This window comes from Nuphar pumila, chromosome 4, assembly GCF_984573655.1.
Source record: "Nuphar pumila chromosome 4, dmNupPumi1.hap1.1, whole genome shotgun sequence".
Taxonomy (NCBI): domain Eukaryota; kingdom Viridiplantae; phylum Streptophyta; class Magnoliopsida; order Nymphaeales; family Nymphaeaceae; genus Nuphar; species Nuphar pumila.
Genome location: NC_143252.1, coordinates 27,147,031 through 27,172,607, shown reverse-complemented (window position 1 = coordinate 27,172,607; position 25,577 = coordinate 27,147,031). Strand labels below are relative to the sequence as shown.

The 25,577-nt window shown below is 37.4% G+C and overlaps 1 protein-coding gene across 9 annotated transcripts in view; it reads left to right on the top strand.

Moving 5' to 3' along the window:
• LOC149839727 (putative sulfate transporter 4.2) overlaps positions 1 to 25,577 on the top strand; it is a 179,958-nt gene that overhangs the window by 38,015 nt on the left and 116,366 nt on the right. For 6 of the 9 annotated variants that reach the window (XR_016431346.1, XR_016431348.1, XM_090002778.1 and 3 more), the window contains exons 2-3: positions 3,908 to 3,956; positions 4,193 to 4,394. Coding sequence is in view for 6 of the 9 variants with exons in the window: in XM_090002778.1 (XP_089858904.1) it covers positions 3,908 to 3,956; positions 4,193 to 4,394 (251 nt within the window). In the remaining 3 variants the exon portion in view is untranslated. The remainder of the gene's footprint in view (positions 1 to 3,907; positions 3,957 to 4,192; positions 4,395 to 25,577) is intronic. The other 3 variants (XR_016431347.1, XM_090002779.1, XM_090002780.1) reach the window with 2 other exon arrangements.

Here is a 25,577-nt window from a genome sequence, read left to right as displayed (position 1 = left end):
CGGCACTTCCAAAAAACCTGGGTGCGGGGGTGCGTCAAATTTTTTTTATATATATATATATAGGACTTATAGCCAGTTTTTTTTTTGCTGGTGTGTTTGTTTGAAGACTTGTTACCCACGTTCTGCTTGTTGTGTACTTTGGCGCAATGGAACAAAATTGATGAACCGAAAGGATTGGCAATCTGATCGACCCAGCCTGCTGCATTCTGCTGACTGTCATGATTCAATCATGTCTGAAACTCCTTGGTCTTCACGAAAAAAATATAAGCGAAAGGTTTGATGTGGTTTGTTGGAGAGAGAGTCTTCACGAGGCCTACGACTCCACTGCCACTGCCACGACACTGCCTAGGGTTCTTCAAATTTCATTTTATATACAGTTGCACACAGATCTCCAGTCTGGACTCTGGATGACAGCTAAAAGAAATTTATTGGATTTGACATGTGGAAAAGAGAGGTCTACACCAGGCTACGGCTAGAGCACCCATCTCGTCAGGAGAAAAGTGAATACTAATAGCCACCAAGGCTACCACCACCATTATCATTTATTATGGAGAGAGAAAATCCTTGACGAAGAAAGATCTGGATGGTTAAAGAATAAAGACTTCAAAAGGCTCTTGAATTTTGGTTTTAATATTTGAGGAAGATGGATCATCATTTCCAAGTTAACAATATGTTTTCCAACGCTACAAATTCATTGTTTGAAAGCAGGAATAGCATGGGATGCCAACAAAGCTCGTCAGATGTTGTGGACACAAGTGCCCCCTTTATAAAACAAGAGCAACAACAACAAACAGGCATCAACTGTTCCGTCCTTTCATTCTCTCATCACTACCTGTAGGGATCCAACAAGGGGTGGGGAGAGGTGAAGAATCTGGAAGTCCTCGTCAGGGAATAGGCAACTCTAAAGATATCGAAGTTATCAAGGCCAAAATCAAAATCAAAATTAAAATCCAGCAAGGGGCGGGTCCTGCTGCGCGGTCAGCTGTCAACAGATTTTGTTTTTAAATTCCCCAGCCCATTTCACAGTGCAATTTAAAAAAAAAGCAAAAAATTAGATCAAAATGACCCTGGGTGCGGTCAACGCACCCAGGGTCGGGTTGACCGCACCCGGTGCCGCACCCGCACGTGCACCCGCATTGCGTCGCGTCGACGCGGGTGCGGCACCTGTCTGGCCAAATCCCTGTGACATAGGCATACTCAAGTCGATGCATGTTTTCTTTTAAGTGAGCTTACTTATGTGCATACATATTCCCAAACTGTGTGCCTATTCATGTTGGTTGCATAATCTCAACAAACATTGTATATGCATATCACCACGTGTTTCCATCATGTGCACACTTACTAGTAAATGCATGTTTTTCATTCAAAGAAACATCAATGCATATTTGTTTTCACGTGTGTGTAACTGGCAATGCAATGAGTTTGTTTGCAATAAACATAGGCACATCAACACAATTACTATAGCACTACATGACTGTCGAATGCAAAATTCTTAATAAGAGCTTACTTGCTGTTGCATAATTTGATCCGATCTATGCATGTCTGTACGTGCCTTTCATTAACACACATATGTATATTTTAAAGAAAAATTCTGTTTATAAGGAAGTTAACACCCATCCCATGTCCAACCAACACCCGGTTGGTTATGGCAGCGTATACACAGGTTTAATCCCAGCCTTAGTGTCACTTTTGATGGTGTAAAAACAGTCTTGTTATGCTCATAGATGCGAATCTACCTGAAACTGGCTTCACTCAGTGTGAAACCTCATCTAGATAGGGACACAAACTATAGGCTATTAGTTCAACGGGAGCTCAACCCCAGAAAACAAAAAGGAGCGCGCAGGCCAATATGACAAATATACCCAGTTTACATTCTACACAGAAAACGAGTTGGACTGTGAAAGGGGAGTTCGACATAGGTACACATTCACGCACCCCTCGATGGAACAAAAAATCAGTGTGAACCCCTTTTTCGGTAAGGAAATACGACTAAAGATTTATGCCTTTGATGCGAATCTAATTCAAGAATGTGAATCCACTCCAAGAACGTGAATCCAGTCCAAGAACACGTATCCAATCCAAGAAACACGATGCCCGAGTTGAAACAATGGAAATAATTTACAAAAAAACTGAGATTCTTAACAAAGAAGGAAATCAGTTCGTTTAGGGTCATCGATATACGTAAAATCTTTTTCTTAAAAAGAAAGAGGAAAGAAGACGAAAAAGAAAACAAGAACTCGGGCCATGGAGAACGATCCATGGTTCTTAGAGAAAAACATCCATCTAAAGTTTTTTTTTTCCATGGATTCTCATCTCAAAACATCACACGGGATCGAACCAATATTCGATCCCTCACCTAGATTCAAAAGAAGAACCATACCTCTTCTGATACTTGGGGCTGCTACCGTGAGGAGTTGATATCGCTGCCTCCGGTGACTCTGCTGCCGAACAAGGGGTCGCGTCCCCAACGTCACCCCTTCATGTCGCGCGCGAGAGAGAAAGAGACAGAGAGAGATTTGGGGAAACAGTGAGGGAACGGGAGAACAAGAGATGAGAGATGAAGGGAAGAGAGCACGAGGGTGAGAGAGAAAAAGGTTTCAGGATCCCCCTTTTAGAAGGAAGGTGGCCTCTCGAGAAAAGAGGTGGTCGTTACCCTCACTCCGGTGGCTGCGCTCCTGCCCACCCCCTCCCATGAGATTTCAGTTAGGGTTCTCTCTCTGAACCCTAACTTTTGTTTTCTGTTTTATCGGGCAACCCATATCGGGTTGCCTTTTTACCCTTGTTTTTTTTTGCAGTGTGCGGGCCAAGTCCGGGTCTGAGACTCGGGATCCAAGTCTGGCTACGGTTTTGGACCCGCACCACCCACGTAGTATGGATCCACGAATTGGATCCGTATGGATCCAATCGCGGATCCCCTAATATACTTGTGTAAAGTATATATATATATTTCATCATTTTTTTATATATATAAGGTATTATACCTATATACATAAAGATCCTATCTGGGTCTTGGATCCGGAATGTAGATCCCAGGCCCATTTACGTATTATAAAAAAAATTTTCTCAATTTACTAAGGTAAAAAATAAGGTTATTACATAGCCACATGGCAGTGAATTAATTCCAGGCCTTGTATACACTGCCTTATGCAATCCATCTTCCACCTGTTGCCTGCTAAGTTGGTTCGAATATGGTGGCCAAAAGTACATGACCAGGTAGTCTTGAGAGCAGCATGTGAAACTTATCATCTAGATAGAGAAATCAGTACTTGATGGTACTTTCCTTGAAAGAACACTTATTCATCCAATATTCAGTTTTTTTAGTTGTTTCACTTTATAGTGGTATATTTTGATCTTGGATGCATCCATTTTTTGTTTTGTTGACAAATTTTCCTTTAAGTGAGGGCTTGAAGGCAATGTAGAAAATGAGATATAACATTGCCACCTAGACAGATCTGCAAATTTTTGCCTCAATAAATCAATCTGACAAGCCACAAACATGTAAAATTTGTTTTTTATTTTTTTTGTTGTCGCAGCTTGTACATCCTTACTTGCTGAATGATATTACTTTTTCCTAGTGTACATCGTCTCCCCATGCAACATTTGATATTCTGGTGAAGTTACATCAATAACTCAAACTGCCTTTATCTTAGGAGCAATATCTTGAATTGTTTGACCTTTTTTCTGTCACTTGTTTTCATTTTCGCACAAGATCTGCATCTGGTTGGGCCAGTTTATTCTTAAGAAATTCTCATAGTTGTTGCTTCCTTCTTGATTTCCTAGCATGATTATTGTAGTTTCATTAGCGATGTGCATCTATAAGCATCAGCAGTGAGCTTGGGGCAATACGGGAACTCTATGGGCTATTGATTCCTAGATTTGTAATTTAATCCTTGTCATTTACGAGCAGGCAATGTCATATGCAAAATTAGCTGGACTAAAGCCAATTTATGGGCTCTGTAAGTATGCCATTGTAGCTTTCTTACGTTCCTTTTGTGAAGCATGTCCTTGACAAATTATTATCATTGATTCATTTTAGAAATATCTTTAGCATCTACTTTCATAATCATTACGTTATTCTAGTTGTTGGTTCTACAACTTTAAGTTTATCTATCAATCCCTATATGCTGTCTTTATTTATCAAGTATGATAAATTTATCCTTCTGCCAAAATTTAATGCTTACTTTTCCTCCAGATTCTGGCTTTGTGCCTATTTTTGTGTATGCAATATTTGGCTCCTCAAGGCAACTAGCAATTGGTCCTGTGGCATTGGTTTCCCTTTTGGTTTCAAATGTTTTGGCTGACATCGCTGATTCCAGCGATGAATTATATACAGAACTTGCTATACTGCTGGCACTCATGGTTGGTATATTGGAAAGCATAATGGGATTACTAAGGTATGGTAGTATACTCTTTCTTAGGACTTCATATAAGCATATACTATCAATTTAGATAAAACTGGAAATCTTTTATATATTGGAATAGTATCTTGATGATTCATAACATTTTCATGCGCTTCAACAAATTCTAGTTCATTAAGCTAATTTATTATGTGTTTAGAGCTTACAAAATGAGAACATTATCGAGGTATCAGTGTCATCTCTTTATGTTCTTAATTTTTTTTTCATATTGTCATCTATTGTTGTAAGCTGATAGCAATATGGGTATTTACCCTGGTTTATTCAAACCCATTAATCCTCTTTTAATCTATCTAGACTTTTACCAAGTCAGCTATGAAATTCAACCTCTACATGTAATTACCTGAAGATTCAAATGTCAGTTTCTTTTCCCCCCTTTTCCCTGCTGCCTCTTTTCGTTGTTGTAAATAGGGCTGGTAAATGAGCTGAATGAGGCAAGCTTGTTGTGTTCAAAGTGTTGGTTTATGTTACCTAAAATCAGAGTGACAAAAGTTAAAAATGGCAAAATATCGGGAGTCAAAAACTCGGGAGAATTTGAAAATATTTTGAAATTCTCGCAAATTTTCAGCAAAATCTCGATAATAAAAAATAAATTAATATGTAAATTCTTTTTATAAGGATATATAAATAAAAATTATTAAAAAATAAAATCCACAGTTTTTCATGATAAACAACGGATAAAAACATAAATATTGCGTTTAAAACGCAATATTTACGATATTTATGTTTTGACGAAAAACTCACGAGAATTGTCACTACGCTTAAAATGGAGGTTTTATAGTTTTCATTCATGTTATCCTAACTTAGATGCACACGACTACATCTACTTGAGGGTCCTGTTGGACTTGATAACATGTGCAGTTGAATTTCAATATGAATCAACTTGGATATAAACTTGTGTTGGAAAGGTTTATAATCATATTTGATGTGTTAAAAGACTAAAACGGTTTTAGACTTTGACATGTTCAAATGGTGATGAGAAAAATAAAGGACTCCCATTGGACCTGGTTTGTATCCAATTGAGTAAAGGACTTGGTAATAGTGTTGGTAGTTAAAGAAGAGAGTGGATCCTATAAAAGGTTGGGTGAGATTAGCATACTCACCCAGGGTTTACAATCACATACCTCACCACTATGTGGGTGGGTCCCACTTGTACTGAGCTACGGTACAAGTGGTGAGGTTTGTGGTTGTAAACGCTGGGTGAGATTGCTAATTTCACCCAGCGTTTTACATGATCTCTCGTTAAAGAATGTTCCCCTAACTAAGATTTGAAGCTGTCACGATTTTTTTTGTCTACCCATTTAATCAATGTATATATGCCCAAATGGTAGGAGAAAAATTATAATTTTGACCTTTATGTGAATATTTTTATCGCTGTTATGATGAATAATCATCAGAAAATTCAACTCCTTGAAGTTGTGTCTTAGTTGCTTGAAATATGAATGCATAGTTTTGCATGCACTAGAGGTTTAATACACAACCTGAAAAGTAGATTCAAAAATGATATATGGCTTGGTAGCGGCTGACCAGACAATAGCGGAAGGCCCATTTAATGGATTCATTATGGAGTTGAGGAGTTGGGAGTTAAGGAGTTAATTGAAACTCGGTTTCTGGTTTCGTCTGGTCTGGAGTGATAATGTAACATACCACCCTATTTTTTTCAGTTATGAGCCTGATTTTACTCCAAATATAGTGATTTATATAAAAGTCAAACCTGGGTCCTTATTGTAATGAAAGTGAATAAAAAAACAATTGAATGCCTCTTATGGGCTACAAGAGCTCAAGAACAAGGACCACTTATGGCCTATATATAAACACATTCACACAACCCACTAAAAGGGCAAAAACACGTAAAAATATCAATATTATTGAGTGAGGGTGCTTGAGACAAGCATCCCCAACTAAAGGAGAGAGAGAGAGAGAGAGAGAGAGAAGAGAGAGAGAGAGAGAGAGAGAGAGAGAGCTGCGACAGTAAAAAGGGGAGACTTCGCGATAGAAGCCGTGCCCTACTTCATGTATATATATATATATATACAAAGTAGTAACTGGGTTGGACCAAATGTTTACATCCATACCCAAACATAAAGTTATATGTTACATTAAAGAACCCAACATTAATTGGAAAACCCGATCCAGTTTATAATACAATCTTAATACCCTCCCTAAAGTTGTGCATGGTCTTGTACCATGGACAACTTGCCTTTGAGATACCAAAACCGCGCACTCGTAAGTCCTTTGGTAAGTAGATCGGCAACTTGATCTTCTGTTGGTACATAGAGTGGAATAACTTCTTTGTCTTCTACCTTCTGTCGGACAAAATGTTGATCTATCTCTATGTGTTTCGTTCGACCATGGTGGATAGGATTGAAAGCAATTTGAATGGCACTTTGATTATCACAAAACAGATTCGCAACCTTCACTTTTTCTCCTATCTTTGTTAATAAATGTCTTAACCACGTAACTTCGGCAGTGGCAGAGGCCATGGATCGGTACTCAGCTTCTGTACTTGAATGCGCAACAACACGTTGCTTGTGGCTACTCCATGCTATTAAGTTGTCATCAACATACACACAATACCCAGAGATCGACTTTATATGCCCAATCTGCATCTGCATACACTTCTAGTTGTCTATGTTCTCCTTTTGCCTTTGATTGACGATAAGCAAGCCCATCTTCAAGAGTACCCTTCAAGTACCGAAAAATTCTTTTAACTGCATTCATGTGTTCTGTACGTGGATCATGCATGAACTGAGAGACTTGATTCACTGCATATACAATATCCGGCCTCGTAAAAGTAAGATATTGAAGCATCCCAACTAAGCGACGATAATATTTCGGGTCCTCATAGATCTCCCCATCTTGAGCACTGAGTTTATGGTTTAACACGCTAGGAGTATTCAATGGCTTGCAGTTCTTCATTCCTGATTTCTCCAAAAGATCCAGAGCGTACTTGTGTTGGGTCAACAAGAGGCTAGTATCTTGTCGATCCACTTCAACCCCCAAGAAATATCGTAGGACACCCAGGGCCTTCATCTTAAACTTTTGGCTCAATAGGATCTTTGTAGCCTCTATATGCTTACAAGAACTTCTTGTAATAATAATGTCATCTACATATATGAGAAGTAAGGTGTTGACCTGGTGTTCTTGAAAGATGAACAATGAATGATCGAGTTGAGAACGGACGAATCCATATCGAACAATGAATGATCGAGTTGAGAAAGATGAACAATGTCATCTACCAAGGGAGGGTAGAGGATGATCGACTAAACAGTGAGGAGAGGAGAGGATGGTCGACTAAACAGAGGGCACGGTAATAGAAAAGATGACAGATGGAAGAACCTGGAAGAATCAGCACCTGGGACGTTGATCTCGCTGGACATGCCCTTCGGAGTCGACTCATGGTGCAAAAGTCTGCTCTGATACCATGTGAGAATGGCCCTGTGTGAGAGAGAGAGAGAGAGCTGCAACAGTAAAAAGGGGAGACTTCGCGATAGAAGCCGTGCCCTACTTCATGTATATATATATATACAAAGTGGTAACTGGGTTTGACCAAATGTTTAGATCCATACCCAAACATAAAGTTATATGTTACATTAAAGAACCCAACATTAACTGGAAAACCCGATCCAGTTTATAATACAATCTTAATAGTACCCCTTTATATATACAAGAGAGGCCCTATAGAGCCGTTGGGAGCATCCCAACAACGATAAGCTCCCAACGACTATATTGGGCTTATGACAATAATGCTCATTACAAAAATATATTTTACAAAATAAAAAACAAGGGAAAAGAAAAATATGAAATGACATGTGCCCCTAATACCCCTAATGAGTATTACCTATTATAATGATATGAACATACAATATCCAAAATTTGTACATTGTACATTAAAAGTATTTTTGGGAATAATCAATTGATCCACGTAGTAGAGATTTCCTTCTCTATGGCCTTCCCCAATCTGCATCCCAAACTGGAGATCCTGCACCAAACATTGATCTGATGAAAAGAAGATTCTACAACTATGATCAGCAATTTGAGAAATTAAAAGAAGATTTAAATCGAGTTTTCGAACAAATCTAATTTTTGGTATAGAAAAATTTAAAGAATTTTTAAAATCATCAATCCCTTCTATGTCAAGAGAGGAGCCATCAATGGTGAAAACTTTAGATATACTTAAATTATTTCATTCGGAAAGTAAATGATTATGAGGAGGCATATGGAAAGAAGCCTTGAAGTCCAAGAGCCAAAAAATTTTACCTGAAAGAGAAGAAGAGGAGGCCATGGTACCCGTGATAAGGTTGATGAAGTTTTGAGAAGCGGTTGTAGGGCCTCCACTAATTGGGATAACGACATGGTTTCAACGGTTTTGAAATCTCTATTGGTTCCATTCTTATTCTCATATGATGCATCTACGCTCGTCGCTCATCCTTTCTTTTAAATTCGGGGCAATAAGGCTTAATGTGCCCTGGTTTACCACAATTATGACATAATCTTCTTTCTTCCTTCATCATTTGCCTCCCAAAGTTGGGTCTTGTGAAGTAAGGAGGCTTGTAGGTATTAGTGTTGGCACTAGGCCTTTGGACTGCCAACACATTATCTTTAGGTTCCTTGGACTCGGTCATGGTCTTCAATCTAGTCTCGTCCATACATACTTCGGCTAATACGTCATGAAGAGGTGGATGCTCATTTTTCTCACGATGAGTGATGGTGACTCTCACATGTTCGAATTCGGGTCTTAGGCCTTGCATAAATTGAAAAATTTGCTCTTTTAAGATTTGTTTCTTTCTTAGACAAGCATCATTGGGTGTGTCCCAAATATGCTCTAATTTAGCCATTTGATCACAAACTCTTTTTAAGGATCCATAGTATTCACACACACTTTTGTCACCTTGTGTGCACTTATTGATCTTGTTACATATTTTCCATTTATGAGTGACATCTCTTTGGGTATACATTTGCTTGATAAAAGTTCAAGCCTTATTCACTCTTTCAAATTCCAAGATGTTCTCACATGGCTTTGATAATATATATATATATATATATATATATATATATATATTTGTAAGTAGTCATAACTTTTAGGGGTATTTTTGTCCTTTTGATCTTATGTAATTAGCACAGTCCACTAGGAACTTTTTTTTTCTTACTTTTTCTTTTTGACTTTTCACCGTGGACAAGTTGGTCAATTTAATAGGACTGCTGGGATCCTTCCCAACGGTCACAAATGTGGCCGTTGGGGAGCTCCCCTTTGTAGTATAAATAGGGGACCTTGTCCCCTCTCATTTTATGGTGGTTTTAAAGCATTTCTTCAATAAAACTAATTATTTATTTTATGCTCTCTTGTGCTATTGTGCTTAAGCACCTTGTGACTATGTATCTTGCCCATTAGTGGCCTTGTGACTTTACTTATCTTGCCCATTATTGGCCTTGTTATTGTGTGTTTAGGGATATTTCTTGTGATCTCTTATTTCATTACATGGTATCAAAGCCCATTGGGTTCTCTTGATCTTGAAAGTTTTGCTTGTGGTGATTGAAGATCGTGACTAAGGTGTGTTGCCTTTTCTTCCTATTTACCTATCTCTTTTTCGTCATTGAGCATGAATGGAGAGTTGAGCTCTCCTTCAAACTCAATGGATCCAAACTCAATGGATCCAACTACTTGATGTGGTCTTTGGCAATGGAAAATCATATTAGAGAAAAGAAACTTTGGGACTTTGTGATGGGCACTACTTTTGAACCATCGTTAAAGCTTACCAAAGTCGAAGAAGGTGTTGAGAAAGCTCTTGTTGGAGATGGTCGTGTTAAAGCCATCAATGAACATCAAATAAATGTAGAGGATTTGAAAAACAACTATGCCAAAATTTTGGTATGGATTATGAACAATATGTAAAAGTATCTCCAATAAGATACTAAGATCAAGACCTTAATATTCTTGATAATAAACCCGGCACGAATGCACAATAAGAACACTTGTGCACAAAAGCACAACTCACAAATAACTCACAAATGCGCAAAGGCATAAAAGTAATGGAATCAATTTATTGAGCACTTGGGCTTTGACTCAAAGCCATGAGAAAATACAAAGGGGAGAACCCCTATTTATAACCACACAAGAGGGGCCTTGGAGGGGCTCCACTCATAGACGTTGGAGCCCCTCCAACAGTCACAAATGTAACCGTTGGAGAGGGCCCAACGTCTATGTTAGTGGCCCCCCCAAGGTACCTTTTGGTACTTTACATAAAAGAAATAAAAAAACAAAAAGAAAGAAAATAAAAACAAATTTACAATCACATCCATAAAGTGAATGTGCGTAAAACAGGGAAAAAGACTAAACTACCCCTACGGCTAAACAAATAGAAATATATATTTTATATATATAATAAGTAGATACATATACATATATATTAATATATGTATATGTATTACCATATATATATATAAAATATATATATTACATTATATGATTATGTACATAATTTAACACCCCCCTCAAACTTAGGGCAGGATGACCGAGAGTTTGCTAAGAAGGAAGTTGAAACGCGGAGCACACAAGGCTTTAGTGAAGAAATCCGCCAACTGATACTCGAACGTGACATATGGAAGGTCAATGATTCCTTGGAGGTACGCCTCCCGAACATAGTGACAATCCATCTCGATATGTTTGGTCCGCTCATGAAAGGTGTGATTTTTAGCAATATAAATCACACTTTTGTTGTCACACCATAACTTAGTGGACCCTTCAATTGTGATTCCCATGTCTTCCAGCAACTGATGAATCCAAACAATTTCCATGGTAGTAGTCGCCATGGCACGATATTCAGCTTCAGTTGAAGATAGAGACACCTTTTGCTGCTTCTTGCATCTCCATGAGATCAATGAGTCTCCTAAGAATACACAAAAACCAGTGGTGGAGTGACGGTTATTTGGTTCACCTCCCCAATCAGAGTCAGTATAAGCAATTAATTTTAACTCAGAAGAGGAAGACAGAAAAACTCCCTTATTAATAGTGTGCTTTAGGTATCTTACGACACGTAAGATAGCACCCATGTGAACAAAAGTTGGTGCATGCTGAAACTGACTTGCCGTATGCACCGCATGTGAGATGTTTCACAAATTTTATCGTCCGTAATACCTGACCTGTCAATAATCTCAGATGCCAGCTTAGTTTGAGACAAAAAATATCCTCTATGAGAGTATACTACCTCAATACCCAAAAAATAAGTTAAGAAACCCAAGTCAGACATTTAAAGCTTATCCTTTAAAATGAATTTTATGCTTTTAATCCCGTTAGAATCGCTCACAGTTATAAGCATGTCATCCACATATAGTAGCAGAATAACAATCCCTGCATTAGATTTTCTAACAAACAAAGCAGTATCAGTAAAACAAGATGAAAAACCATTATCTAACATTACGAAGTTAAACCTATCATACCAAACCTTGGGAGCTTGTTTTAAACCATAAAGTGCTTTCCGAAGGCGAAACACTTTTCCTTTAGGAGATTCCATTCCAGGAGGAGCATCCATATATACTTCTTCGTTTAGATCTCCGTTTAAAAAGAATTCTTAACATCCATCTGATAGATGTTCCATTTATTGATTAAGGCAATGGTTATAAGACATCGGACGGTGACCATTCGAGCTACCGGGGCAAAGGTCTCCTCATAATCAATCCTATATTTTTGACCATATCCTTTTGCAACTAAGCGGGCCTTATATCTCTCAAGGGACCCATCACTCTTAGTCTTGACTTTAAACACCCATCTACACGCTATTGCTTTCTTGTCTTTAGGGAGGTCTTGAAACTCCCATGTCTTTGCTTTCTTTAGAGCTTCAAGTTCATTATTCATAGCGACTATCCATTCCAGACAATTTCGTGCTTCCTCGAAGTTCCTAGGTTCTATGTAAGAGTGAATGGCGCTTAGACATGCTCTATATTTAGGCGAAAATGACTCATATGAAATGAACCTAGAAGGAGGTCTTCTTAGTCTTTCGGTCCTACGAAGGTTTTCTTCACTCGAAGGTGTAGACTCATTATCATATCTTTCGAGGGCACTTCTGAAAGTATTCCTATCTCTATGAGAGTAGGTTATGAGATCTCTATGTGGTTCTTCACTGATATGTTGATGAAGTGTTGAGGACTCAGAATGGGTTTCATTATTACTTAAGTTATTTTGATTTGATTCATCATCACTAGTATCATTATCATCAGTCAATAAATCAAACAGAAATGAATAGTCAATATTCTCGTCATTAGTTTCAAGTTTTTCGAAACCACTAATATTTTCCAAGAAGCTTACATTTCTGGAAACATATAGTTTATCATTTTTAATATCATAACAGCGAAAGCCTTTTTGAGTTTCAAAATAAGCAAGAAAGGCACACAGAATGGCCTTAGGAGAGAGTTTGTCATTTTTATCAGTAAGGACAAAACATTTGCATCCAAAAACTCTTAACCTGCTGTAATCAGGTTCTTTTTCGTATAATTTTTCAAATGGGGAAATCTTGCTCAAGTTTTTAGATGGAAGTCTATTTATGAGATAGACAATGTAAGGGCCGCCTCAGCCCAAAGTTTTTTCGGAATATTTTGTGAAATGAGCAAAGTTCGTGTTGTTTCAATAATGTGCCTATGTTTTCGTTCTGCCAACCCATTTTGTTGGGGGGTTTTAGGACAAGACTTTTGATGAAGAATTCCATAATTTTCAAGATAACTTTTGAATTCATTGGAAAGATATTCGCCACCCGAATCGGTTCTAAGAATTTTTAAATTTCCATTGAATTGATTTAAAACCATCATATGAAATGTTTTAAAAGTTGAGAAAACTTCATGTTTATGTTTAAGAAAATATATCCAACTAAACCTAGTGAAATCGTCCACAAAGATAACATAGTATAAAAAACCTCTCTTAGATATCACCGGAGCCGGACCCCATACATCTGAGTGAACAATTTCAAAAGGTCTTGTTGTAAACATGGATCTTTGAGGAAAATGAAGACTTCTCATTTTTCCAAGAATACATTCATTACAAACAAAATTTTCATTACAAAGATGCTTAATAAAAGGCAAATAAGAGATTTTAATAATGTTGGGATGACCCAATCTCTTATGCCATACATGAATATCTTTGTTTTGAGCAACATTACAAAATTGATTCTTGGGAATTTTAAGAAAATCAACATAGTAGAGGTCTCCTCTCCTAGAGCCTTCCCCAATCAACTTCCCGGACTGGCGATCCTGTATCCAACATTTATCAGAAGAAAACTTTATATCGCAACCATGGTCCGAGAGTTGAGAAACGGAAAGTAAGTTTAAGTTTAGTTTTGGTATAAGACGAATTTTTGGGATAAAGAAGTCTTGTTTTTCAAAATTGCCCATTCCTTTAATTTCAAGAGGTGTTCCATCCGCCGTTGAGACAAAAGATGGAAGAAAATTTTTAGAATAATCAGAAAGAAAACAAGGACTTAGAGTCATATGAAATGAAGCACCGGAATCAAGGAGCCAAGATGTCTTACCGAGAGAGGATGGGGATGACATAGCGGCTCCAAAAATGCCTCCTTTGAGAATAGGTTGAAGAGCATCCATAATTTGTTGAAGCGAAAGAGACTCATTTGATGACGAAGGTCGTTCTTCTGATTGGGATGCTAAAGCCGCGACAAGAAATTTCTTCCATTTGGGACAAAGGGGTTTGATATGCCCCGGTTCTTTACAAAAATGGCTAGTTAATTTGCTATAGTCTCTCTTGCCATATCGATCATTTCCTCCTTGCCATTGATTTTTGAAATGGGGTGGTTTGTAGGTTTTCAAATTATTTCCGGGTCTTGACACGACATTAACCACTTCATAATCACTTTGAGAAGGTGTAGCAAGGATACTCGGGTTATTTTTACTAATCCCCATACGTGTTTTCTCACCACTTAGCTTGGTGATGACATCTTCAATAGAGGGAGATGTGAAAGCGGATAGGAGAGAGGACCGAATTTGCTCAAATTCGGGTCTAAGACCATTTAGAAAGTTGAAGAATCGATCTTCCTCTAGTTGCTTGTGTCTTAATTCAATAGCTTCTCCGCTACATTTTGGTGCGAGCATAGCAAGCTCGTCCCAAATAGATGATAGTTCGGCAAAATATTCCCGAATAGACAAATCATTTTGTTGAAGAGTCAAAGCTTTCTTTTGGAGATAATACTTGTGAGATAAGTCCCTTGAAGTATACATTTTTTCAAGGTACAACCAAGCTTTGGAGGCCCTTTTAAACTTAATGATGTTGGCATTGATCTTGGTTTTAACGGATGAAAAAATCCAAGATAAAATTTTGAAGTTCTTCATTTTCCACTCATCATGCTTTTTTGAAATATTCTTCTAGGGCCTTTTGTCTATCTTCACCTTCAAGAATCTTAATATCCCCTTTCTCTATGATAGAAAGTTTGGGTTCGGGTTCCGATATGGAACCTTGAACGTATCCCCAAAGGTCTTTCCCTTTGATATGGGCTTCCATATTGCCGGCCCAAACATGGTAGTTTGAACCACTAAGTTTAAACCCAAGGGAGAAGTGAGAGTCTTTTTCACCCATTAGAGAGGTAAGACGATAGAAAATAATGCGTACCTTAAAAGTTTTTCAAACTTTTCTTGACAAAAGTTGTTTCTAAAATATTACCCGAAGTAGATGATTTACTCCAAAATTTCACTTACTTGAGGGCACGATTTTCGAGGTACTTCACAAGTGACGGGATGCACGATCCTCCTTCAACGAGGCTCTGATACCATGTAAAAGTATCTCCAATAAGATACTAAGATCAAGACCTTAATATTCTTGATAATAAACCCGACACAAATGCACAATAAGAACACTTGTGCACAAAGGCACAACTCACAAATAACTCACAAATGCACAAAGACATAAAAATAATGGAATCAATTTATTGAGCACTTGGGCTTTGACTCAAAGCCATGAGAAAATACAAAGGGGAGAACCCCTATTTATAACAACACAAGAGAGGCCTTGGTGGGGCTCCACTCATAGACGTTGGAGCCCCTCCAACGGTCACAAATGTAACCGTTGGAGAGGGCCCAACGTCTATGTTAGTGGCCCCCCCAAGGTACCTTTTGGTACTTTACATAAAAGAAATAAAAAAACAAAAAGAAAGAAAATAAAAACAAATTTACAATCACATCCATAAAGTGAATGTGCGTAAAACAGGGAAAAAGACTAAACTACCCCTACGGCTAAACAAATAGAAATATATATTATATATATATAATAAGTAGATACATATACATATATATTAATATATGTATATGTATTACCATATATATATATATAAAATATATATATTACATTATATGATTATGTACATAATTTAACACCCCCCTCAAACTTAGGGCAGGATGACCGAGAGTTTGCTAAGAAGGAAGTTGAAACGCGGAGCACACAAGGCTTTAGTGAAGAAATCCGCCAACTGATACTCGGACGTGACATATGGAAGGTCAATGATTCCTTAGAGGTACGCCTCCCGAACATAGTGACAATCCATCTCGATATGTTTGGTCCGCTCATGAAAGGTGTGATTTTTAGCAATATAAATCACACTTTTGTTGTCACAGCATAACTTAGTGGACCCTTCAATTGTGATTCCCATGTCTTCCAGCAACTGATGAATCCAAACAATTTCCATGGTAGTAGTCGCCATGGCACGATATTCAGCTTCAGTTGAAGATAGAGACACCTTTTGCTGCTTCTTGCATCTCCATGAGATCAATGAGTCTCCTAAGAATACACAAAAACCAGTGGTGGAGTGACGGTTATTTGGTTCACCTCCCCAATCAAAGTCAGTATAAGCAATTAATTTTAACTCAGAAGAGGAAGACAGAAAAACTCCCTTATTAATAGTGTGCTTTAGGTATCTTACGACACGTAAGATAGCACCCATGTGAACAAAAGTTGGTGCATGCTGAAACTGACTTGCCGTATGCACCGCATGTGAGATGTTTCACAAATTTTATCGTCCGTAATACCTGACCTGTCAATAATCTCAGATGCCAGCTTAGTTTGAGACAAAAAATATCCTCTATGAGAGTATACTACCTCAATACCCAAAAAATAAGTTAAGAAACCCAAGTCAGACATTTAAAGCTTATCCTTTAAAATGAATTTTATGCTTTTAATCCCGTTAGAATCGCTCACAGTTATAAGCATGTCATCCACATATAGTAGCAGAATAACAATCCCTGCATTAGATTTTCTAACAAACAAAGCAGTATCAGTAAAACAAGATGAAAAACCATTATCTAACATTACGAAGTTAAACCTATCATACCAAACCTTGGGAGCTTGTTTTAAACCATAAAGTGCTTTCCGAAGGCGAAACACTTTTCCTTTAGGAGATTCCATTCCAGGAGGAGCATCCATATATACTTCTTCGTTTAGATCTCCGTTTAAAAAGAATTCTTAACATCCATCTGATAGATGTTCCATTTATTGATTAAGGCAATGGTTATAAGACATCGGACGGTGACCATTCGAGCTACCGGGGCAAAGGTCTCCTCATAATCAATCCTATATTTTTGACCATATCCTTTTGCAACTAAGCGGGCCTTATATCTCTCAAGGGACCCATCACTCTTAGTCTTGACTTTAAACACCCATCTACACGCTATTGCTTTCTTGTCTTTAGGGAGGTCTTGAAACTCCCATGTCTTTGCTTTCTTTAGAGCTTCAAGTTCATTATTCATAGCGACTATCCATTCCAGACAATTTCGTGCTTCCTCGAAGTTCCTAGGTTCTATGTAAGAGTGAATGGCGCTTAGACATGCTCTATATTTAGGCGAAAATGACTCATATGAAATGAACCTAGAAGGAGGTCTTCTTAGTCTTTCGGTCCTACGAAGGTTTTCTTCACTCGAAGGTGTAGACTCATTATCATATCTTTCGAGGGCACTTCTGAAAGTATTCCTATCTCTATGAGAGTAGGTTATGAGATCTCTATGTGGTTCTTCACTGATATGTTGATGAAGTGTTGAGGACTCAGAATGGGTTTCATTATTACTTAAGTTATTTTGATTTGATTCATCATCACTAGTATCATTATCATCAGTCAATAAATCAAACAGAAATGAATAGTCAATATTCTCGTCATTAGTTTCAAGTTTTTCGAAACCACTAATATTTTCCAAGAAGCTTACATTTCTGGAAACATATAGTTTATCATTTTTAATATCATAACAGCGAAAGCCTTTTTGAGTTTCAAAATAAGCAAGAAAGGCACACAGAATGGCCTTAGGAGAGAGTTTGTCATTTTTATCAGTAAGGACAAAACATTTGCATCCAAAAACTCTTAACCTGCTGTAATCAGGTTCTTTTTCGTATAATTTTTCAAATGGGGAAATCTTGCTCAAGTTTTTAGATGGAAGTCTATTTATGAGATAGACAATGTAAGGGCCGCCTCAGCCCAAAGTTTTTTCGGAATATTTTGTGAAATGAGCAAAGTTCGTGTTGTTTCAATAATGTGCCTATGTTTTCGTTCTGCCAACCCATTTTGTTGGGGGGTTTTAGGACAAGACTTTTGATGAAGAATTCCATAATTTTCAAGATAACTTTTGAATTCATTGGAAAGATATTCGCCACCCGAATCGGTTCTAAGAATTTTTAAATTTCCATTGAATTGATTTAAAACCATCATATGAAATGTTTTAAAAGTTGAGAAAACTTCATGTTTATGTTTAAGAAAATATATCCAACTAAACCTAGTGAAATCGTCCACAAAGATAACATAGTATGAAAAACCTCTCTTAGATATCACCGGAGCCGGACCCCATACATCTGAGTGAACAATTTCAAAAGGTCTTGTTGTAAACATGGATCTTTGAGGAAAATGAAGACTTCTCATTTTTCCAAGAATACATTCATTACAAACAAAATTTTCATTACAAAGATGCTTAATAAAAGGCAAATAAGAGATTTTAATAATGTTGGGATGACCCAATCTCTTATGCCATACATGAATATCTTTGTTTTGAGCAACATTACAAAATTGATTCTTGGGAATTTTAAGAAAATCAACATAGTAGAGGTCTCCTCTCCTAGAGCCTTCCCCAATCAACTTCCCGGACTGGCGATCCTGTATCCAACATTTATCAGAAGAAAACTTTATATCGCAACCATGGTCCGAGAGTTGAGAAACGGAAAGTAAGTTTAAGTTTAGTTTTGGTATAAGACGAATTTTTGGGATAAAGAAGTCTTGTTTTTCAAAATTGCCCATTCCTTTAATTTCAAGAGGTGTTCCATCCGCCGTTGAGACAAAAGATGGAAGAAAATTTTTAGAATAATCAGAAAGAAAACAAGGACTTAGAGTCATATGAAATGAAGCACCGGAATCAAGGAGCCAAGATGTCTTACCGAGAGAGGATGGGGATGACATAGCGGCTCCAAAAATGCCTCCTTTGAGAATAGGTTGAAGAGCATCCATAATTTGTTGAAGCGAAAGAGACTCATTTGATGACGAAGGTCGTTCTTCTGATTGGGATGCTAAAGCCGCGACAAGAAATTTCTTCCATTTGGGACAAAGGGGTTTGATATGCCCCGGTTCTTTACAAAAATGGCTAGTTAATTTGCTATAGTCTCTCTTGCCATATCGATCATTTCCTCCTTGCCATTGATTTTTGAAATGGGGTGGTTTGTAGGTTTTCAAATTATTTCCGGGTCTTGACACGACATTAACCACTTCATAATCACTTTGAGAAGGTGTAGCAAGGATACTCGGGTTATTTTTACTAATCCCCATACGTGTTTTCTCACCACTTAGCTTGGTGATGACATCTTCAATAGAGGGAGATGTGAAAGCGGATAGGAGAGAGGACCGAATTTGCTCAAATTCGGGTCTAAGACCATTTAGAAAGTTGAAGAATCGATCTTCCTCTAGTTGCTTGTGTCTTAATTCAATAGCTTCTCCGCTACATTTTGGTGCGAGCATAGCAAGCTCGTCCCAAATAGATGATAGTTCGGCAAAATATTCCCGAATAGACAAATCATTTTGTTGAAGAGTCAAAGCTTTCTTTTGGAGATAATACTTGTGAGATAAGTCCCTTGAAGTATACATTTTTTCAAGGTACAACCAAGCTTTGGAGGCCCTTTTAAACTTAATGATGTTGGCATTGATCTTGGTTTTAACGGATGAAAAATCCAAGATAAAATTTTGAAGTTCTTCATTTCCCACTCATCATGCTTTTTTGAAATATTCTTCTAGGGCCTTTTGTCTATCTTCACCTTCAAGAATCTTAATATCCCCTTTCTCTATGATAGAAAGTTTGGGTTCGGGTTCCGATATGGAACCTTGAACGTATCCCCAAAGGTCTTTCCCTTTGATATGGGCTTCCATATTGCCGGCCCAAACATGGTAGTTTGAACCACTAAGTTTAAACCCAAGGGAGAAGTGAGAGTCTTTTTCACCCATTAGAGAGGTAAGACGATAGAAAATAATGCGTACCTTAAAAGTTTTTCAAACTTTTCTTGACAAAAGTTGTTTCTAAAATATTACCCGAAGTAGATGATTTACTCCAAAATTTCACTTACTTGAGGGCACGATTTTCGAGGTACTTCACAAGTGACGGGATGCACGATCCTCCTCCTTCAACGAGGCTCTGATACCATGTAAAAGTATCTCCAATAAGATACTAAGATCAAGACCTTAATATTCTTGATAATAAACCCGACACAAATGCACAATAAGAACACTTGTGCACAAAGGCACAACTCACAAATAACTCACAAATGCACAAAGACATAAAAATAATGGAATCAATTTATTGAGCACTTGGGCTTTGACTCAAAGCCATGAGAAAATACAAAGGGGAGAACCCCTATTTATAACAACACAAGAGAGGCCTTGGTGGGGCTCCACTCATAGACGTTGGAGCCCCTCCAACGGTCACAAATGTAACCGTTGGAGAGGGCCCAACGTCTATGTTAGTGGCCCCCCCAAGGTACCTTTTGGTACTTTACATAAAAGAAATAAAAAAACAAAAAGAAAGAAAATAAAAACAAATTTACAATCACATCCATAAAGTGAATGTGCGTAAAACAGGGAAAAAGACTAAACTACCCCTACGGCTAAACAAATAGAAATATATATTATATATATATAATAAGTAGATACATATACATATATATTAATATATGTATATGTATTACCATATATATATATATAAAATATATATATTACATTATATGATTATGTACATAATTTAACACCCCCCTCAAACTTAGGGCAGGATGACCGAGAGTTTGCTAAGAAGGAAGTTGAAACGCGGAGCACACAAGGCTTTAGTGAAGAAATCCGCCAACTGATACTCGGACGTGACATATGGAAGGTCAATGATTCCTTAGAGGTACGCCTCCCGAACATAGTGACAATCCATCTCGATATGTTTGGTCCGCTCATGAAAGGTGTGATTTTTAGCAATATAAATCACACTTTTGTTGTCACAGCATAACTTAGTGGACCCTTCAATTGTGATTCCCATGTCTTCCAGCAACTGATGAATCCAAACAATTTCCATGGTAGTAGTCGCCATGGCACGATATTCAGCTTCAGTTGAAGATAGAGACACCTTTTGCTGCTTCTTGCATCTCCATGAGATCAATGAGTCTCCTAAGAATACACAAAAACCAGTGGTGGAGTGACGGTTATTTGGTTCACCTCCCCAATCAAAGTCAGTATAAGCAATTAATTTTAACTCAGAAGAGGAAGACAGAAAAACTCCCTTATTAATAGTGTGCTTTAGGTATCTTACGACACGTAAGATAGCACCCATGTGAACAAAAGTTGGTGCATGCTGAAACTGACTTGCCGTATGCACCGCATGTGAGATGTTTCACAAATTTTATCGTCCGTAATACCTGACCTGTCAATAATCTCAGATGCCAGCTTAGTTTGAGACAAAAAATATCCTCTATGAGAGTATACTACCTCAATACCCAAAAAATAAGTTAAGAAACCCAAGTCAGACATTTAAAGCTTATCCTTTAAAATGAATTTTATGCTTTTAATCCCGTTAGAATCGCTCACAGTTATAAGCATGTCATCCACATATAGTAGCAGAATAACAATCCCTGCATTAGATTTTCTAACAAACAAAGCAGTATCAGTAAAACAAGATGAAAAACCATTATCTAACATTACGAAGTTAAACCTATCATACCAAACCTTGGGAGCTTGTTTTAAACCATAAAGTGCTTTCCGAAGGCGAAACACTTTTCCTTTAGGAGATTCCATTCCAGGAGGAGCATCCATATATACTTCTTCGTTTAGATCTCCGTTTAAAAAGAATTCTTAACATCCATCTGATAGATGTTCCATTTATTGATTAAGGCAATGGTTATAAGACATCGGACGGTGACCATTCGAGCTACCGGGGCAAAGGTCTCCTCATAATCAATCCTATATTTTTGACCATATCCTTTTGCAACTAAGCGGGCCTTATATCTCTCAAGGGACCCATCACTCTTAGTCTTGACTTTAAACACCCATCTACACGCTATTGCTTTCTTGTCTTTAGGGAGGTCTTGAAACTCCCATGTCTTTGCTTTCTTTAGAGCTTCAAGTTCATTATTCATAGCGACTATCCATTCCAGACAATTTCGTGCTTCCTCGAAGTTCCTAGGTTCTATGTAAGAGTGAATGGCGCTTAGACATGCTCTATATTTAGGCGAAAATGACTCATATGAAATGAACCTAGAAGGAGGTCTTCTTAGTCTTTCGGTCCTACGAAGGTTTTCTTCACTCGAAGGTGTAGACTCATTATCATATCTTTCGAGGGCACTTCTGAAAGTATTCCTATCTCTATGAGAGTAGGTTATGAGATCTCTATGTGGTTCTTCACTGATATGTTGATGAAGTGTTGAGGACTCAGAATGGGTTTCATTATTACTTAAGTTATTTTGATTTGATTCATCATCACTAGTATCATTATCATCAGTCAATAAATCAAACAGAAATGAATAGTCAATATTCTCGTCATTAGTTTCAAGTTTTTCGAAACCACTAATATTTTCCAAGAAGCTTACATTTCTGGAAACATATAGTTTATCATTTTTAATATCATAACAGCGAAAGCCTTTTTGAGTTTCAAAATAAGCAAGAAAGGCACACAGAATGGCCTTAGGAGAGAGTTTGTCATTTTTATCAGTAAGGACAAAACATTTGCATCCAAAAACTCTTAACCTGCTGTAATCAGGTTCTTTTTCGTATAATTTTTCAAATGGGGAAATCTTGCTCAAGTTTTTAGATGGAAGTCTATTTATGAGATAGACAATGTAAGGGCCGCCTCAGCCCAAAGTTTTTTCGGAATATTTTGTGAAATGAGCAAAGTTCGTGTTGTTTCAATAATGTGCCTATGTTTTCGTTCTGCCAACCCATTTTGTTGGGGGGTTTTAGGACAAGACTTTTGATGAAGAATTCCATAATTTTCAAGATAACTTTTGAATTCATTGGAAAGATATTCGCCACCCGAATCGGTTCTAAGAATTTTTAAATTTCCATTGAATTGATTTAAAACCATCATATGAAATGTTTTAAAAGTTGAGAAAACTTCATGTTTATGTTTAAGAAAATATATCCAACTAAACCTAGTGAAATCGTCCACAAAGATAACATAGTATAAAAAACCTCTCTTAGATATCACCGGAGCCGGACCCCATACATCTGAGTGAACAATTTCAAAAGGTCTTGTTGTAAACATGGATCTTTGAGGAAAATGAAGACTTCTCATTTTTCCAAGAATACATTCATTACAAACAAAATTTTCATTACAAAGATGCTTAATAAAAGGCAAATAAGAGATTTTAATAATGTTGGGATGACCCAATCTCTTATGCCATACATGAATATCTTTGTTTTGAGCAACATTACAAAATTGATTCTTGGGAATTTTAAGAAAATCAACATAGTAGAGGTCTCCTCTCCTAGAGCCTTCCCCAATCAACTTCCCGGACTGGCGATCCTGTATCCAACATTTATCAGAAGAAAACTTTATATCGCAACCATGGTCCGAGAGTTGAGAAACGGAAAGTAAGTTTAAGTTTAGTTTTGGTATAAGACGAATTTTTGGGATAAAGAAGTCTTGTTTTTCAAAATTGCCCATTCCTTTAATTTCAAGAGGTGTTCCATCCGCCGTTGAGACAAAAGATGGAAGAAAATTTTTAGAATAATCAGAAAGAAAACAAGGACTTAGAGTCATATGAAATGAAGCACCGGAATCAAGGAGCCAAGATGTCTTACCGAGAGAGGATGGGGATGACATAGCGGCTCCAAAAATGCCTCCTTTGAGAATAGGTTGAAGAGCATCCATAATTTGTTGAAGCGAAAGAGACTCATTTGATGACGAAGGTCGTTCTTCTGATTGGGATGCTAAAGCCGCGACAAGAAATTTCTTCCATTTGGGACAAAGGGGTTTGATATGCCCCGGTTCTTTACAAAAATGGCTAGTTAATTTGCTATAGTCTCTCTTGCCATATCGATCATTTCCTCCTTGCCATTGATTTTTGAAATGGGGTGGTTTGTAGGTTTTCAAATTATTTCCGGGTCTTGACACGACATTAACCACTTCATAATCACTTTGAGAAGGTGTAGCAAGGATACTCGGGTTATTTTTACTAATCCCCATACGTGTTTTCTCACCACTTAGCTTGGTGATGACATCTTCAATAGAGGGAGATGTGAAAGCGGATAGGAGAGAGGACCGAATTTGCTCAAATTCGGGTCTAAGACCATTTAGAAAGTTGAAGAATCGATCTTCCTCTAGTTGCTTGTGTCTTAATTCAATAGCTTCTCCGCTACATTTTGGTGCGAGCATAGCAAGCTCGTCCCAAATAGATGATAGTTCGGCAAAATATTCCCGAATAGACAAATCATTTTGTTGAAGAGTCAAAGCTTTCTTTTGGAGATAATACTTGTGAGATAAGTCCCTTGAAGTATACATTTTTCAAGGTACAACCAAGCTTTGGAGGCCCTTTTAAACTTAATGATGTTGGCATTGATCTTGGTTTTAACGGATGAAAAAATCCAAGATAAAATTTTGAAGTTCTTCATTTCCCACTCATCATGCTTTTTTGAAATATTCTTCTAGGGCCTTTTGTCTATCTTCACCTTCAAGAATCTTAATATCCCCTTTCTCTATGATAGAAAGTTTGGGTTCGGGTTCCGATATGGAACCTTGAACGTATCCCCAAAGGTCTTTCCCTTTGATATGGGCTTCCATATTGCCGGCCCAAACATGGTAGTTTGAACCACTAAGTTTAAACCCAAGGGAGAAGTGAGAGTCTTTTTCACCCATTAGAGAGGTAAGACGATAGAAAATAATGCGTACCTTAAAAGTTTTTCAAACTTTTCTTGACAAAAGTTGTTTCTAAAATATTACCCGAAGTAGATGATTTACTCCAAAATTTCACTTACTTGAGGGCACGATTTTCGAGGTACTTCACAAGTGACGGGATGCACGATCCTCCTCCTTCAACGAGGCTCTGATACCATGTAAAAGTATCTCCAATAAGATACTAAGATCAAGACCTTAATATTCTTGATAATAAACCCGACACAAATGCACAATAAGAACACTTGTGCACAAAGGCACAACTCACAAATAACTCACAAATGCACAAAGACATAAAAATAATGGAATCAATTTATTGAGCACTTGGGCTTTGACTCAAAGCCATGAGAAAATACAAAGGGGAGAACCCCTATTTATAACAACACAAGAGAGGCCTTGGTGGGGCTCCACTCATAGACGTTGGAGCCCCTCCAACGGTCACAAATGTGAATGTGCGTAAAACAGGGAAAAAGACTAAACTACCCCTACGGCTAAACAAATAGAAATATATATTTTATATATATAATAAGTAGATACATGTACATATATATTAATATATGTATATGTATTACCATATATATATAAAATATATATATTACATTTTATGATTATGTACATAATTTAACACAATATTGATATAAAAATATGTGCTAACATTGCTAAATTTAGAAGAGCCAACGAAACTTGGTTGTTTCTAAGGGTAAGACAATATTTTTGTCAAGACAAGATTAAATCCGCTAAGCAAGGAGACATGTGTGTCCGTGATTATTTTAGTATTTTGTTTCTCTTTGGGATGAATTA